This window comes from Puma concolor, chromosome C2, assembly GCF_028749965.1.
Source record: "Puma concolor isolate L17-30 chromosome C2, mPumCon1.1.hap2, whole genome shotgun sequence".
Taxonomy (NCBI): Eukaryota; Metazoa; Chordata; class Mammalia; order Carnivora; family Felidae; genus Puma; species Puma concolor.
The window spans coordinates 113974839-113989953 of NC_141675.1; the positions used below are offsets into that span (position 1 = coordinate 113974839).

General features: G+C 37.6%; 1 protein-coding gene across 4 annotated transcripts in view; it reads left to right on the forward strand.

Moving 5' to 3' along the window:
* The window catches only part of GABRR3 (gamma-aminobutyric acid type A receptor subunit rho3), a 50864-nt gene that overhangs the window by 5962 nt on the left and 29787 nt on the right, over positions 1-15115 (forward strand). For all 4 annotated transcript variants that reach the window (XM_086675653.1, XM_086675655.1, XM_086675652.1 and 1 more), the window contains 2 exons: positions 6712-6830; positions 13516-13583. In XM_086675653.1, the coding sequence (XP_086531779.1) occupies positions 6712-6830; positions 13516-13583 (187 nt within the window). The remainder of the gene's footprint in view (positions 1-6711; positions 6831-13515; positions 13584-15115) is intronic.

Below are 15115 nucleotides of genomic sequence, written 5' to 3' on the forward strand. Positions count from 1 at the left end.
TACTTTATTGCGTCCTTGGATTTGTATCTATGTAGCCTAATAGATCATTTTTGCTTCATTTTGTATTTTTCTAAAGAAAAATAGTTAAGTCTATGCAAAGTTTTTTTTTTTTTTAATTTTTTTTTTCAACGTTTATTTATTTTTGGGACAGAGAGAGACAGAGCATGAACGGGGGAGGGGCAGAGAGAGAGGGAGACACAGAATCGGAAACAGGCTCCAGACTCTGAGCCATCAGCCCAGAGCCTGACGCGGGGCTCGAACTCACGGACCGCGAGATCGTGACCTGGCTGAAGTCGGACGCTTAACCGACTGCGCCACCCAGGCGCCCCTATGCAAAGTTTTTTAAATGTTGCCTATACATTATTTGAGACTCCTGGGCCTCTATGTGTACTGGTTCATAATAGAGCTTCAGTGAGAAAAAAAAGTCCATGTTAAGCAGCAGGACATGCTTCTAGAATGACAAGGAGAATGGAATGATAATGATGAAGTTTTGGAGTGGTGGTGGGGGTCCAGAGCCAGTAAAAAGAATTCTCGAGACATCTGTAGTGCAAAAGATGACTTTATTAAAGCACGGGGACAGGACCTGTGGGCAGAAAGAGCTGCACTGGGGTTGTGAGAAGTGACTGGTTATATACTGTGGAGTTGGGGGAGGTAAAGGCAAAAGGGAGGCCTCCAGAAGGATTTTCATATGCTGAAGAGGACTCATAAGATGCCAGGGGCCTTGCTATTGTCAAGCTAAGGTTGTTTTTGATCTAGTAAAGCATGAAGCTTAAGACAGTAGGAGGTTCCTAGAGAAAGGTTAGCCTCTGCATTGCCTCAAGTATTTGTCAATGGGGTACAGGTTATAAAGAAATTTAATGTTATTTACATTTTCTTCTTCACAGTTATTCCCAACATCACTGTGGAGGGGAGGATGATGCTAGGGCTCCAAGAAACTTGAGTCTATGGGTTTCGGGAGGGTAGGCTATTGACAAGATTGCCTTTTTCTTGTAATTTACGAAGACATTTATAAACTGATGAAGACTTATGTCCTGCATGACTATGATCTCTACCAGTTAAACACTGGTTTGTGGTTTTTTTTCCCTTGTTTTGTTTTTTTTTTTCCTTTCCTTTGTTCTTGGGCAGCCAGGAGTGCCTGAGGAATGTAATCCCTCCTTGGAAGGTGGTAGGTTGTTAGCTTGTGCTTTGCACTCAGCTTGCCTTATGCTCCCCCATCAACAAGGTGGAGAACCATGCCTAGATCTTTATTTGGAAAAGATCCAAGATGGCAAGTCCTCCTTGTTCTAGATAATTTATAAAGCATTTATTACCCAAATTCAATAATGGAATTTTACATGGAAATGATACAAAGAATCTCAATTATGCTTTCCCTTTTCCAAGTTCTAATCCTTATTCATATATCTCCATGATTTTTCATGTTTGAAATTATAGTATAGAAACCATTTTGTATTTTATTAACTAATTATTTTCTACATTGTTTCACAGACATTATAATGGTTGGTATTTTTAATCACTCCATATTATTACTTTGAATTAAAGGACCAAAATTACCTACTTTATTATTGAACACTTATTTTCAAATTTGCACTGTTGTGAATCACAGCAGTAAATATTTTTATGCATGTAATTTTCCCTGTAGCAATAAAACTATAATATGGATGGAAATGAATTATGAATCAAAGCATAGGAATTATCTTCATAGCTCTTGAAATTGATTTCTAAAAAGGTTTTGCCAATATTTATGCTGCCATATACAAAGTATAAATGTTTCCATTTCATCATATCCTTTTAACATGGTTGGCTACTAAGATTTTGTGTTTGGGGCTCATTTAATAGATATAAAATGGTAGTTATGGTCTTAATTGGTATCTCACTGTTAACTCTCTTAGATTAAATGTTTTTCAAATGCTTGTTAATTATATCCTTCCTTGAATAAGTAGTTTATTCATGTCAACCTACTTGTTTTCAACTAGTTTCATCCTAGTAAACTAATCAAGTATATATGCCCTTCAGAAAACAGTTTTGTAAAGTAACCTGCTGAGTGTTAGTGACTCAATTAAAATGAGTTTTTGTCATTCCATTAACTTAACTCTAATGCAAAAGAATGACTTACATTTTTGTGCTTTTCCTTATCTGGCTCTAGTACTTTTTCATTCTTTGCCTAATATGTCCTCCTCAAAGACTCTTTTAATCTCCCTGGAACCGGGGCGCCTGGGTGGCGCAGTCGGTTAAGCGTCCAACTTCACCCAGGTCACGATCTCGCGCTCCGTGAGTTCGAGCCCCGTGTTGGGCTCTGGGCTGCTGTCTCAGAGCCTGGAACCTGTTTCCGATTCTGTGTCTCCCTCTCTCTCTGCCCCTCCCCCGTTCATGCTCTGTCTCTCTCTGTCCCAAAAAAATAAATAAACATTAAAAAAAAAAATAATAATAATCTCCCTGAAACCACTCAAAATACAGCCTTTTCTTCCCCCACTTTCTTAGTCACAAAATTATAGTAGAATTTCTTTCTTCTTTTTTTTTAATGTTTATTTACTTTTGAGAGAGAGAGACAGAGAGACAGAGCACAAGTTGAGGAGGGGTAGAGAGAGAGAGAGGGAGACACAGAATCCGAAGCAGGCTCCAGGCTCTGAGATGTCAGAACAGAGCCTGATGAGGAGCTTGAACTCATGAACCGTGAGATCATGACCTGGGCCGAAGTCGGATGCTCAACCGACTGAGCCACCCAGGTGCCCGAACTTTCTTTCTTTTTTTAATGTTTATTTATTTTTGAGAGAGGGACAGAGACAGAGAGGGAACAGGGGAAGGGCAGAGAGAAGGAGACACAAATCCAAAGCAGGGTCCAGGCTCTGAGCTGTCAGTGCAGAGCCCAACACAGGGCTCGAACTCACAGAAGGTGAGAATATGACCTGAGCTGAAGCCAGACCCTCAACTGACTGAGCCACCCAGGTGCCCCTATAGTAGAGTTTCTGATACTGAGGAGAAGGGGAACATGGAAATAGTTTTCCTTTGTTTCATCCAGGAAGGAAAAGATTCTAACTCAAAGCAAAAATTGATAACCATTACCAAGACATACACCTACTATTTCTTAAACAGTGTGTGTTATTCTTTGTGGGAAAGAAAAGACAAAGATTAAGAACGCTCAGGTAAGCCTCTTTCACAAATTGATATTTCTTTGCTTTATCCCATCAGGACTCAGCCTTTTAGAAGGCCCTCTCCTCAGACAGAAGTCATCCAAAAGCTTTCTTTCAGGAGCTACTAAAAATGAAGCTTTTTTTTTTTTTTTCTAGAAGAAGGGAGAGGGCAGAAGACACAAAGTGGTTTAAAATGGTATATATATATTGAATTAGACCAGAAAGCTCTGAGCTATGTCTGATGTTCCATCATATATTGAATGTCCCCTTATTAAGCATATTTGCTTCTCTTGCCTTTGTTCTATTTCAGTCCTCACTTTATTAACCTTTACATATATCTTTTTTTGTTGTTGCATAAGCCAGGGTCTTCAAGCTAGGAAACCTATACTCCTGAAGTATAATGTACCCCTCAGGGTACATTCAAACTATCAGAGAGGCATGTGGCCACGGATAGTTTTAAAACAATCAATTTCTGGATCTTTGACTTCCTTTGACCTCTTTCTTAGAATTGATCTACCTGAAAGCATATCTTCAGTCTCCTTTAGAGCATCCCTTTAATTAAATTATTGCTCTGTCTCATTTGGCAGAAAAAAGGCGTACATCTCCCTCTTCCTGAATATCACTTTATGTATTGCCCCAGTGTATAAAATCATCCTAGGTACAAAGAGATCATTATAAATATTGTTGTTGAGTAGTGGATGACTCTAGAGTAAATAACAGATTGTTTTCCAAACTAGGTTGTTGTTTCTTTGCTTTGAACAAAGTTAAAAGAAGAACCTAATTAATTTAGCAGGTTACAAATCATTAGAAATAATTACTGATGATAGATCACCATGTGAATTTTGGAAACTAAGAAAGAATTTAAAAAATCAAGTTACGTTGCTAAAACAATGCTGACACAAAATTTCTTCAAATTTTATGTATGTGAAAGTTTTTTAATACTTTCATCTATAAAAGTAAAGAATAGGAATAGCATTTATGCTAGAATAGAATGATGCTAGAATTGTTTTCATCCTAGCAATGAGTACTATCCATGTACATGATGTAATTGGGGAAGATGTATAATCACTTCATTAAGAAATCCATTGCCAATAAAATTTTAATAAGTATCTATCAACATTTATATGAGTTATGTTTTGCTCCAATTGTAATAGTCATAGATGCTAATGTGTATACATAATACACAATAGTTAATGTGTATACATATATTCTTGCAAAGAAATATGGTGAGGTGATAAAATTCTATGAAGGTAATAAAATGGAAATACAAGTTCAAAGAAAACAAGGAATGATATAAAGGGGAGTTTATTCTCCTTTTTAAAGGGGGAGTTTATTCACATATTTTAAATTGCATAGTGTGGGTATTTAGATTCATTGAATACATTAAGAGGAAGGATATGGGTTTTCTTCTAAATTTTCAATATTTAAGTAATTTTAAAGTTTATAATGAGAAAATTGTTGACATCTATTTAAATGTGTGAGTACGTAGATTTTCAAATTCTTTTAGAGGGTATGTAACCCACATAATCCTTTGTGAAAAATAGATGAGGTATAAATAAAGTAAAAAATAAATAAGTATGGGACATCTCACTGTGCATCAGAAGAGCCCTCAATATAAAAATAGTGTGTGTGCTTTCACTACCTGCCAAGAGTGCACTTCACATAGGCTCTGTGTTCAGTGTTCTTGGGAATCTTAATTAAGATTTATCCTTTTCAATCACATGATGCTTCTGAAAATGTATGCTTCCAAAAAGACAAGTGACGGCCATTTTGTTATATTATATTATCAAAGGAATTCACAAATTTTCATGAGTTTCTACCCAAAGCTACACTTGAGTTTTCCTAAAATGATAACAATTAGCTAGCTTTTATTAAATGTCAACTGTTTTCCAGACCAATGGTTCTCCTAAGAAACTGTTATAAATGCAAACTCTCACATCCCCAGCCTCTTGAATCAGAAGTTCTGGGAATAGGTCCCAGCAAGCCAGGTGATTCAGACGCATGCCAAAGAAGATAATATTTAATATTTATAAAACATCCTGGCATGAGACCTTGAACATAATAGGCATCTAATAAACACATTAGCTACTATTACTTTTTCAATAAATAGTTCACTCTAGCTCCTTAAAAGAAAGGTTCTAGTTAATTTGAGATCCTTGGAAGAAATAGTTCTATATGTTCACTTATTGTAGAATACAATGACTTAACAAGTTTAAAATCAAACTCATTGTCTTCTACGCAAGGCAAATTTCTTCTTCCAACTTCCCCATTTCTCTCAATGACAAAAATACATACATAAACCTCTGAGGGTCTCAACCAGAAACTTCCCTATTGAAAAACCATATGGATGGTGATAGGTGCCTTTAAGCCTGGACATATTTCTTGAATCAGCTGCTTCAGGATGTGAAATTCTCACCATCAAAGTCACTTTATTAAGCTAAGAAATCGTATCCACAAGTCTTATGTTAAAGTTCACATCTCTTTTCTGGAGAAGACATTTATTAATGCAAAAGCATATCAGGAATTCAGAGTAACTAGAATTCACTTAGTAGCCCCTTCAATGCCTGGTGTTGTTATTGCTGCTGCTGCTGATGATGACAGTGAAGATGGCAGGCATGTTTCTCTGGAAGGAGCTGAGCAAAGTCTCTAGCACCCAGAACAAGAGAGCTGCTCTAGTTCCAGAGGAGCTGGGCTTCCACAGACATTCTGCTTCCACACTTAGCAAATCACTCGAAGTGTGCAGGACAGAAAATGAGTCAGGGAGATCCAGAAACTTTCCCGAGTTCACAGACCCAGGGAGTAACAGAGTAAACCCCCACATCAGACTCTGGGAACACCTGAGAGGCCACTCCCCACTTTGCCTACATCCTGGATAACTGTAGGTGAAAATTGACTTTGCTCACTTCACAACTGAACCAGACATCAAATCCAATCAATTGTCAAATCCATCCATTTTTCCTTTGGATCCTTCTCCATTCCCATTGCCATCCCTCAGGTCCTAGAACCTACTGCAGACATTCTACTCAAATCTCAACTTGTACCCATACTTTCTGCTCCTTTTGTCTTTGTAAAACTATTTTCATCAGTTTACAATTCTACAGTGATTTTGTTTTGTTTTGTTTTGTTTTGTTTTGTTTTGTTTTGTTTTTTTTACTGTCTTGGTGCAGAAGTACTTTGACTTCAGTGACCCCAAAAATCACTTAGGTAACATGTTTAATGCAGATTCCTAGGCCTTGTTTCCTCAGGCTTTGGTTTAGGTGATCTGGGGTAAGGTGGTAGCGATAAGGTTTTCCTGGTCTAAAAACCATATTTGGAGAAATACTGCCTGCATTATGTAATAATGCCTTACATCCAAACTTAGTTTTTTATATAAGTTGCTCCAAATTTTGGGTTCCCTTACCTGCCCCACCTTTATATAATGAAGAGTAAATGTTGGCAGATCTTTAGCTAAGTGTAATACAAGCTGAGAAAATGAGCTTCTATGCATATATTTCAGAGGATACCATGTTGAATACAGAAGGCTAACCTAAATCAAAACACCCAGAAGTATATGTATCTTAAAACTATTTTTTCCCCTTTGGAGGGAGAGCAAACAAGAAACCAGAATGAGAAACAATGACAGCACCAAAGCATGGCTCCTGAAATACAAACAACTTCTCCATATAGAGGACCATGATTTTGCAATGAGACCTGGATTTGGAGGTGAGTATTATCTTTCTAAAACTCTTATGTCTAGGGTGCCTGGGTGGCTCAGTTCGTTAAGCAGCTGACTTCAGCTCAGGTCATGATCTCGCGGTCTGTGGGTTTGGGCCCCGCGTAGGGCTCTGTGCTGACAGCCCAGGGCCTGGAGCCTGCTTTGGATTCTGTGTCTCCCTCTCTCTCTCTGCTCCTCCCCTGCTTGTGCTCCATCTCTCTCTGTCTCTCAAAAATAAATGTTTAAATTTTTTTTATTAAAAATAAAAAAAATGAAACTCTTACGTCACAATCCATTGCACTGTCAAAATGAAGCTGAAAATTTGAAGCAATTAAGACCAAAACACAAGCAAAGACCATCTATTAAAAAAAATGTTTACAATGATACTGTCTTGAATGAGAACAATTGATAGATTTTAAATTAATCACAAATAAGGTAAATATCTTTAGTAAATATTCATACTGTTTACTAATTGTAAACAATGTGTTCAATAAATAGTGAATGGATATATACTGCCTATACAGCAGCTTATTCTTTCAACTAAAACCTGTAAATTGTATTATGTAATGATATTCATGAAATCTTGTTGAATAACCTTATAAGCTGGAGTGCCCGGCTTTGGTGGAAGGACTAACACACCAAATGCCATGGCTCCCTATGGAACGACTCTGTTCAGGTTTCTCCTTCAATCACTTCCAGCAACTGAAGTTGATCAGAATGTTGGAGTGCCAAGCACTGGGCTGAGGCTGTTAATGCACTAACTTATTCCACCCTCCTAAGAAGTAGGCACTATAGTGATCCCTCCTATTCCAGTGTGGAGACTGGGGTGTAGAGAGGTTAGGAGATTTGCTTAAAGCCATGAACAAAGCAGTATGTGGGAAAACCAAGATCCAAGGGCAAAGAAGGAGGACAGAAGAAAGCCATGTAAGGACACACTTGGAACAATGTCTTTCCTCAGATTGTTTAATGAGCATACAGTTGCATCACAGAGGGTACCAAGTTTTCCAGAGACACAGAGAATGTGGTAAAATCAAGCGGTTAATGTGAACTCTCTGCCTTACTGCTAAATCCATCCTGATTCTTCTATCATTGACCTAAATTCCCCATTCCTACCATTCCCGAGCTGACAACTTTTCAGAATACTAGAGGTGTGGATGTGAGAGAAGTGAATGTGAGGCTGAGAAGGCAGGAGCCCTCAGCTGTAGAACAGGTGCAGCTTTTTCAAAAATAACGAATACTTTGATTTTTGGCATGGGGTGGGGGAAACGTGACACTTGCTATATCGTGGTTATGACCAAAGGAAGCTTGTTGGTACCTCAGAGAACTCACTTGTTAGCAGGTAAAATAAAACAGTACGTCAGGTAGTTTTTATGTTGAAGGATATTTGTTGTTGTTTAATTTCATGGAATGCATTGGATTGCAATTCTGAGTGTCTAGCTTTGATTTTATTACATTCTTGACTAAAACATTAGCAGGCATCAAAGCCACCTGGGGGATTCTTCACAAGGAATTACTAAGCCCCACCCCCGCACCCAGGTTTTAATTCCCTAGGTCTGGGTGGAGCCAACTATTTGCATTTCTAATAAATTCCTAGGTGATGCTGATGAACCCGGTCTGAGAATCACACTTGATAATTGCTGAATTCGATTATCAGCATCAGAGTAGATCTTGGTGAGTTTCATTTTTGGTTTTTCCAGAGAATTCCTCACACTTACTGAACTGAATTTAAGGTTTTAGATGCCTCTAAATTAATCAAGTTAAAGTATGTCCGTGTTTCACTTCCAAGGCCGCTTCTTTATCTTGTTTTCTTCACATCGCTGTTCCTTAAATGTGTTCCTTACTGCAATTCTCCTAAAGATGCCTGAGCCCTCAATTTCCATTCCCAACAGACCGTTTCTTTCCCCCAACCAAAGTTTGCCCAAAGTTTTGATAATATGCTCTACAACTATCATGCAATCATTCTGTACCTTGGTCTCCATGATTCTATACAAAACTTCTAAATTCTCCTCCATCACCATTTAGTTGGAGAAAATGTTATGGAGAGAAATTTGCCCTGCTGGGGGCCTTTTTAGACACTAGAGGGCGCCAGTCTCACAGGAATGGCTTGGAACTGGCGTCTCCTGAACAGCAATTAGAACCCCAAAATGATGTATGTATGCTCTTCAACACCAATTCAAAACGCTGCCCTAATTCATGTCAGTTTAGGTTCCTCAATTAAATGAATTCCTATCTTAGAGAAAAGGGTTTCTATGAGTCTATTTTGAACCATCGAAACCCAGAAAGATTAAGAGAAAAATGACTGTCCTTTATTTGGACCTTGAAACACGCACTCTGGAAAGCTTTATCGCTCAAAATGGTTCAAGGGCCAGCAGCAGAATCACCTGGAAGTTAGTTAGAAATGCAGAAGCTCAGGCTCCTTGCTCAGGCTTTCTGAATCAAAATCCACATTTTAATAAAATCCCCAGGTGATTTGAACACACTTTACAATTTGAGAAACACGACTGTAGATTGCCAGGTGAGGACCCTCTGTTCTTACCTTAAAACACTTAAATCTTCATTCTCCCTTCCGTGTATCATCCCCATCCCCAACAAAAACATAGAATTGACCTTACATTTCCACTTGTTTTGATCTGCTAGAGATAACCTGTTAAGATTTTGAGTGGGAATGATTTTTTTAAACAATTTTATTTTTCCTGAGGCTACTTTGTGGGGTTATTAAAAATGCAATTGAAACGCTACTTAGTGGCAGGTGGCAAATCATCCCACGATGAGGAAATTTTTCTGACAATCGTGGACTGGGGCTAAATGGTGTCCAAATGTCTTACATGTTCAGTCATTTCAGGCAGAAAAATCCATAAATTCAGTCCGAAGTGTCACACTGGTAGCTCTGTGAAATACAGTCCTTAACCTTCTCTTGTCTTGGTCAGAACAGTTCTTCCTACTGGTGACCCATTTCTCTGTTCTCTCAAGGCTGCCTTCCTGAGGAAATCAGGCTGCAGGATATAAATGACAAGCCTTAATTTATCTTCTCTTTCTTTATACTTGTCCACAACATAAACACACGCACATACCTCTTTCCTCTTGAGCTAAATGTAACTTCAGCACTTCTCTTGCCTTAATGTGTTTTCCTAATTAGCTTTAACATTAAAACCAGCTGCTACCGCAGTGTTTTTTACTTTTATAAAGCATTAGAAGATTAATTGACTCATTATGTGGAAACAGGAGGATATAAATTTAGGGGAGCTTTTTGTTTAACTTGGGTTGTAAATTGCAGCTCATTTTCTTTATGTTTTCCCCACCCTTTACATCTCTCATCACTAAGGGCTTTTTTGATTCAGTCCTAGAGATGATGATTTCTTTGGTTCTTTAAAGTGAAATCAATTTAGCATCTAGATACTGACTACTGGGTCCAGTCAAAAGCTAATGTTGTGAGAGCCGCTTGTATAATCCATGCTTGTCAAACAAAAGGACTAGACTGAGAGCCAGAGGGACCTGGCCGTATTCCTGCATTAACTAGCTTTAGGTTTCAGGCAAGCTCTCCAGTATCTCTGAATGAGTTAGGTCGTATGTCAATTGCATCTAACATTGGCTCAACCTACCTAACAAACGGCTATAATGACAATATGGGATAAAATATTGTATAATGTATTTTAAATGCACTATCCACATAAGATGTGTAACTGTTATTTAACTCTTATCCCAGCCTATGTAAAAAATAGACTGGCAATCTATGTATGTAAAAAAAAAGACTATAAATGTGTGTACTACTACCTAGACAATGATCCTGGGAAATCAACACATGATAATGGTTAATATTTATTTATTTTTACTGTATTCCAGATGCTTTATATATAGCATTAATGAAAGTATTTGTGAAATTGTTATCATTCATGTTGTTATATGTATGACTGATCCAGTAGATGCTGAACAAGTTGGTTGTTAAGCCATTTGAATGGGGTTAGGTCAAGGTCTTGGCATGCATTGTTTTGCTTAGTCTCACAGCGATGCTATTAGGGAAGTACCACAGAATTGTTCCCACTATTTTACAGATAAGCAAACTAAGCTCAGAGGAATTAAGGGATTTACGGAAGTTTGGCTTCAGTTCAGGTGTAGTGGCTAGAAATTCTATGATTTTTAATGTATCTGCTTTATTATTACCCTTTCTCTGAGACTTAGCTCCTTATCTGTAAAAAGAATTTTTGGCACTTATATGTATCTCCACAATTCTGTGATTTTGTATCTTGCCTTTATATGCCCCTCACTCTCCACACGGTTTTCAGGAATGTGTAGATTCCCAGACCCCAGACAAGGTACACTTGAGCATGAAGTTCAAAGGAGCTAAAAATGAGGTCAGATGGCATCTGAGGGCAAACACTTTTCTTCAAAATGGCAGAGCTCATCCCCACAAGAATAGAATAAATCAAAAGGAAAAAAAAGAAATGTAGAATGTTTCTAGGAGTCCATTCCTCGCCATGTTTCTACCCCACTCTCAGATCAGCCTTCAAACAACCCTGAGGGTCTGTTGCTCACCCAGTGGTGGCATAACTACCTCCTTGGATGGTGGCTTTATAAGACTGCCCCAGCCTTGCAGAAATAGTCATTAGCAACTGGGATCTGCTTACAAGTCACACGATCCCAAATGCAAATTGTTCTCAGGTTTTGTCATGAAATAAGAACTCTATGAGAAGCACTGTATCATTTTCTAGTCAGAGGTGGATGGATTATCTAAATGTTTGAGTGTCGGATTGGGAATAGTAGCTTGCATTCCTCGGAGCAGGTTCACATTTTTGCTGAATTGCAGTAGCAATAACATTTATTAGTGCCATTTATTGAGCACCAATTAAGTATACTAGCTGCGCATTGTTTCTAGTCCTCAAATAAGTCTCCAAAGTGAGATTTTAAAGGTGAGGAAACTAAGCTTAGAAATGTTACTTACCCTAGATCACATGAGTGGTTGAGTTAGGTTCAAACTCTAGTCTGTGACTCTAACACCGGAATTTTAACCAGGACATTCCTGCTACCTCTCTCTAAGATCTTGGCAAGCCTTTCAGTCCCTTGGAATATTGGAGTTAATGGAAAGATGTACTCATCCTGAAGCCATCCTGAAAGGCCATGAAGTTTTATTTTGATATCTATACTAATTAAGGAAAAAGAGTAAACAAAACAAAAGCATTAGAGCTGAACTCAATAAGTAATGGAGTAATACTGAATAGTCCCCAAGTTAATGCATAATCATAATTATCATTAAACAGTTTTTAAATATAATTGTCATAATTAATGTTGTAGAAAGTAATTAATCCAATATGGCAGGAAGTCATTAGTGGTTAAGATGCAAGTAAGGTGTTCCTGAAGCCTGGAGCAGAAATATATTTGAGTGACAGACCCGGGGCCTGTCCAGCTACAACCTCTGTAAATAAGGAATGATATAAGGGTATATTATGGAACATAAAAGGGAATCTGTATTTGTAAAAGGAAGGTATCTTCAGCCTTAATGAAGGGAGTCAAAGATGGTGGACAGGGACTGGTGAGGCATATCTTGTTTTAAAATAAGTTGCACATTTAAAACACAATAATTAGGTGCTTTGTTGAATTGTATGCACATGTATGTCACATATACCACATCCAGACATTAATTAGCCTCAGTAAGGAAGTTTTCTAGCCTGACCCTTCTCATTCTCAGAATCTTGACTAAAACAGCCACCTGGGATCCATCTAGGCAAGATTTCTATTTTTTCAAAAATAGTTGAAAGCATTTTTTAAAACTCAGAATTATACAGAGACAATAAGATTTAATTGAGAATTGGTCACAACCTGGTTCTCTGAGGTCCAACTGCAAACACATCTCAACACTAGTCTGTCTGAGGTTTCTCCAGTTCTGACTTTCAATACATTTTCATCAAACATATTTCTTTTTTTTTCAAATGTATTTATTTATTTTGAGAGAGAGAGAGAGAGGAAAAGGGTGAGAGAGAATCCCAACCAGGCTCTGCACTGTCAGCGTAGAGCCCGATGCAAGGCTTGAACTCACAAACCGTGAGATCATGACCTGAGCCCAATCAAGAGTCAGATGCTTAACCGGCTGAGCCATCCAGATGTCCCTCAAATACATTTGAAGGATGTTTGCTTCATCCGAACTGCAGGTTGTGGTTACTGATGTTCTGCAAAGGGACATCTGTGAATGTCTGACGTTCCTGCACAGCACTATACTATCATCTGTGTTCCTCTAGTCTGCCATGCACAGCCCAAGTGAAAGAGGCTGAGTTTTTGGCAAAAGAGAAAAGGCTTCCACACTGCCCAGAGTCATGAATTCCATGACTACACTCCCTGACTATAAAATATGACTCTTACCATAGAGAACCCATAATTCTACATACTCTCAGACATATTTTTGAAACGTTGTTCCTTTTTAAATCACTACTAGCTAAAACAAAAAAAATTGAAACACTATTTCTATACTCTAAGTATACTATAAGAAGGAAGATATTGAGTTATTCATAAGCAAATATATAATAATTATTGAAATAACGTTTATTTATACATGTGCCCTTTTATTGTCATTGACTGTATGATAATATATTGATGGATACTGGAGAAATTTGTTGTTAATTTGCAACATTGATCTCTCTCTGCTTTGAATGTTTCCAAAATAATTTCAATGATTTCTGAGTATATCATTCATTCTTCTTTCTTAAGGGTCTCCAGTACCAGTGGGTATAGATGTCCAAATTGAAAGCCTTGACAGCATTTCGGAGGTTAACATGGTAAGTTTCTCCACAAGACATTGGTCTTTCCCTGGAAGGTTAGAGAATAGTGTCAAAATCACTGGTGCTTTAATGAACCATTTTAGTTATGTATGTTGCTATTATATATTTTTCTTATTTTACGTCAGAGAGTTGAAGTTGCTTGGCTCTCTCTATTCACTTCTTTCTGCTTGAAATTTAGATTGTATGTATTACTTTTATAATATGCAAATACCACAATTAAAGATAAAATGTAAAAAAAAAAAATGAAGATATATATAAAAAAAAAGAGAGAGAGAGAGAGAACAAGTTTGGGAATCTCTTAAGGAAGCCAGATCTAGAAAACATTAATCAATGAAGTTGGAAGATCAAGCAATATTTTTATATGTATACTTAATATTTTTATTTATAGTGATTCCCCCAGCTAGTTATTGCCATCAAAATGCTAGCTGAATGAAAAGTTATAGGACATATAAAAATTCCAAAAATTCTAAACAAAATTTTTTATGACATATTATATCTTGTTTCAATCTTCAATTAATGTTCTTCTAGTCCTTATCATTAGAAAATTCAATATTTATTTCAGTTCACTCTGAAACTTCCTTCATTTTAACCACACTACTCCAAAGGCAATAGCACAGATAGTACTCACTATTAAAAAATGCCTTGTTTAGAAGGTTTTGGGTCTTATCTGACCAAAATCTGCTTTTACTGACATTTTATTGAGCCTGTTGTACTCTAGGAGCAAACATTCATTTCCCCTTTCCTAGCACAATCTCTAAATTATCCCTGAATGACTCATTGTCTCCACCCTCTGCCCCTAAAACCCAACCCCATCCTTCACTCCTGATTAAGGTCTTCTCTGGTATTCAGTATCAGCTAAAACTGGACTGGGTTCTCCATGCCCAATGAGAAAATGCTTTCTAATTATAAGTGACACCCAGTGTTGGCTTCTTTTGCTTCTCATTTATCATCTTCCCACCCTGTCATTCACTTGCCCTACCCGGAATTCACTTTCAATTCCTTGGAGTTTTACCCCACGCTCTTCTCAACATGCTCTTCCGCCTGCTTTCTCATGATAGTGCCCACTAGTGGTGATGTTGATGTATCACTGACATGTACCAATGTCTGCTATTCCACTTCCTAGGCTCTGTGTTTGCCCAGTGACCTTCAGATCAGACTGAGCACCTAATTCTAAATATATGCTTACTAAAGCAGTCCATGCAGTAACCCACACAACTCCCTATAGAGTAGTGTTAGGGGAATGAATGAATCATTCTATTTATTTTGCGCTCACCCTAATCCAAAATTAGACATGGCTGATGCTCCCTGATTAACCAAGAGCAATAATACAATGTACCTCTATTCCTAACCTAAAAAACAAAAAACAAAAAACAAACAAATCTAGTTCATCATTAATTGGTGACTTATTTGTAGTTTACTGAAGTTTGTCTTTTGCCTCTGTAATAAATGTCAAAGTTCTATCACATGTAACTAGTTAGACAATAATTTGAGTATTGCTGGGAAATAAATGATAGTAAGAAATAAACAAT